Below are 2,548 nucleotides of genomic sequence, written 5' to 3'. Positions count from 1 at the left end.
AGAGAGAGAGAGAGAGAGAGAGAGAGAAAGAGAGAGAGGGAGAGTTCAGAGAAAGAGAGCGAGAGAGAGTTTTATAGACTACTGAAGCTGCAAAAGGCTCCCTTGCTTTAGAAAATCACAACGACGTTACCACTTGACCAAAAGATTGTACGCACAATTTCCCACAACATTTCATAGTTGAGCCTTTTCTGCAACCCTGTTGTGCTTTTCTATTACTAGATCTCAGTGTTTTCTTGTCGTATCTCCATTTTTATTTTTTTACAGTGAAAATGAGACTTCTTCAGCTCACACTTTGTTATGAACTATTTTCACTGTTATTAAAATGGAGATACAAGAAAACACTGAGGTCGCGTGTGTACGTCTGCTGTTTCTCCTGGTCTCAGGGTGGGTGGAGGGCGGGTGTTCTGGTGTGGTTTGCTCTTTCATTCCTGTCAAACATCCATCATCCTTATAATTTCTACTGCTCTTCTTTCCTAGGAATGTTAGCCTCTAGTAATATTTCTAATCATCATCTCATTTATATTAGATCATGACCTAAATGTGATGCAAGTGCCGTAAAACCGTGTTGTAAAAAACGTGTAAATTTGTCTTCCAGGCCGTTGAGGACTACACGGGGACTCTCCCAGGTCAGCTGAGCTTCCGGGCCGGACAAATCATCAAACTGCGACGTTCGGACGAGGAGCCACAGGACGGTCTTTGCTACGGTTATTACAGGACGGGGAGACTGAGGAAGAAGAGGAAAGGTCTCTTCCCACTGTCCTGTATCTCCACTGTGAACAGTGATGGCGAGCAGTTGACCTCTCTGTAATCGTCAAAGATCCCCCCCCCTCCCCTCATCTCCACTCCCCCGCCCCCCAAAACAAAAACAAAAACCCTCCATCGCTCCATCGTTTCCTCGTGCTTCAAAGGCTTATCAACTACACTCCCATTTAATATAATGCCATTCATATTATTTCAACTCGCGCGTATGTTTGTAAGAATAAAAGGTGCACGTCTGTTTCCATCAAAAGTTAAAAAGAATGTTTTAAATCAATGCATGAACAACTAGGTGAGGCGCACTATCGATTTTCTATTAAACGAATAACCTTTTCGAACATTCTGGCTGTTTTTCTGTGGAACTTTATTGCAGCTTACCATAATGTATGTTACTGTGAACTTCGGCATCATGTGCTGTTTTTTGCAATCTGGTTTTCCTTTGCGTGCATCAGAAAGTATTATGTACTTAATTTTCTTCCCTTATTTACTGATCTCTTTTCCTACATTAATGCATAGGTATCAATATTATTTTATCATCATCATCATCATCATCATCATCATCATCATCATCATCATCATCATCATCATCACCATCATTATCATCATCATCATCATCATCATCCAGTGCCAGATCTGCAACTGAAGTCGGCGACCATGGATCTCCATTCATTCCTTTGCTCGGATGCTCTAAAAAAAAGCTACGTTTCCCTGATCTTTCCCTGTTACCAATTTCTTTAGGTTCCCCGAGTAGATTGTTCTGGGCCTACCCCTGCCTCGTTTGCCTTCAATTTTGCCAGTGAGAGCTAGATGTTCAAGACCCTTGCGTCTATTCAGGTGTCCCAAAAACTGCAATTATTTTATCAGTGTGAGCCTTAAAAAGCAAACGGATGTTCAACCAAGTAAAAAACAAACAAACAAACAAACAAACAAACAACAGGTTAGCAGACAAGCAAGCAGAAAGACGGCGAGAAAGCGCCAGTAAAACAAACCACACCAGAAAAGAAAGTCGTTCTGACTGCTGCACGTCTCGAGGAAGACAGACAGACAGATGCCCGACTTCAGGATCACCCCCCTAGTCTTTTTTTTTTGGTAAGAGTAAATGTTTTACGGCGCTCGCAACTGCATAAGGTCATAATATGTATGTATAGTATAAGGTTTTACCGCACGGGACACATGTTCAATTGGGAAGAAATTTTGAATTTTGTCCGAGTGGCACCAAGGGATCTTTAACGTGCGCAACTTGCACACAGAACCTCCAAGATTGTTCGCCCTTGTCCGAGAAGGCTAGGTGTCGATCTTTCCTTCTAGAAGATCAGGGGTGAGGCTAAAAGACAGCAGTAAGAAGGAGCCAAGGAGTATCAGTAGAAAGAAAGGCTGCAGAAAAGAGTCAGGAGCGCAGTGGAGGGGGCAAAAGAGGTTAGGGGGTGGGGGACGAAAGTGGAGACGAAAGCAGAGGACAGAATATTACAAGAGCAGAGAAGGAAAGAATGTGAAAAGAGACAATTTTAGAGAAGAATTTTTTTCCGTCGCTACCCTTTGAATGAGAGGCGAACACCTTAACCTCATGGCCACGAGACCCCCCCCCCTCCTAATGTCTATCCCCAGCATCCCAAGCGGTCAAGGAAATCCGCTTGGAGGCCATTAATTATGTCTATGTCCATCCAGTGGTCATAGACTCGTAATTGTTATTTTGTGGGTTCATGGTTTCCAGCCTCAGGCCTGACGCTGTGTCCTTATATGAAAAACATTGCAGCAGAAAGTCAGGTCTGATTGTCAGTACAGAGGACACTAT

The 2,548-nt window shown here is 43.2% G+C and overlaps 2 protein-coding genes across 2 annotated transcripts in view; one reads left to right on the top strand and one right to left on the bottom strand.

The window, feature by feature from the left end:
• Nucleotides 1-832, top strand: part of LOC101849499 — a 4,308-nt gene extending 3,476 nt beyond the window's left edge. Inside the window, exon 2 of the mRNA XM_005109254.3 lies at nt 596-832. Coding sequence (XP_005109311.1) covers nt 596-808 — 213 coding nt within the window. The 3' untranslated portion in view covers nt 809-832. The remainder of the gene's footprint in view (nt 1-595) is intronic.
• Nucleotides 1-2,548, bottom strand: part of LOC101850037 — an 8,845-nt gene that overhangs the window by 444 nt on the left and 5,853 nt on the right. The gene's annotated exons all lie outside the window — the stretch shown is intronic.

This window comes from Aplysia californica, unplaced genomic scaffold (genome assembly GCF_000002075.1).
Source record: "Aplysia californica isolate F4 #8 unplaced genomic scaffold, AplCal3.0 scaffold00759, whole genome shotgun sequence".
In the NCBI taxonomy this organism is placed as follows: domain Eukaryota; kingdom Metazoa; phylum Mollusca; class Gastropoda; order Aplysiida; family Aplysiidae; genus Aplysia; species Aplysia californica.
The sequence above is the reverse complement of the archived record's forward strand: the minus strand, read 5'-3'. Positions and strand labels throughout refer to the sequence as shown.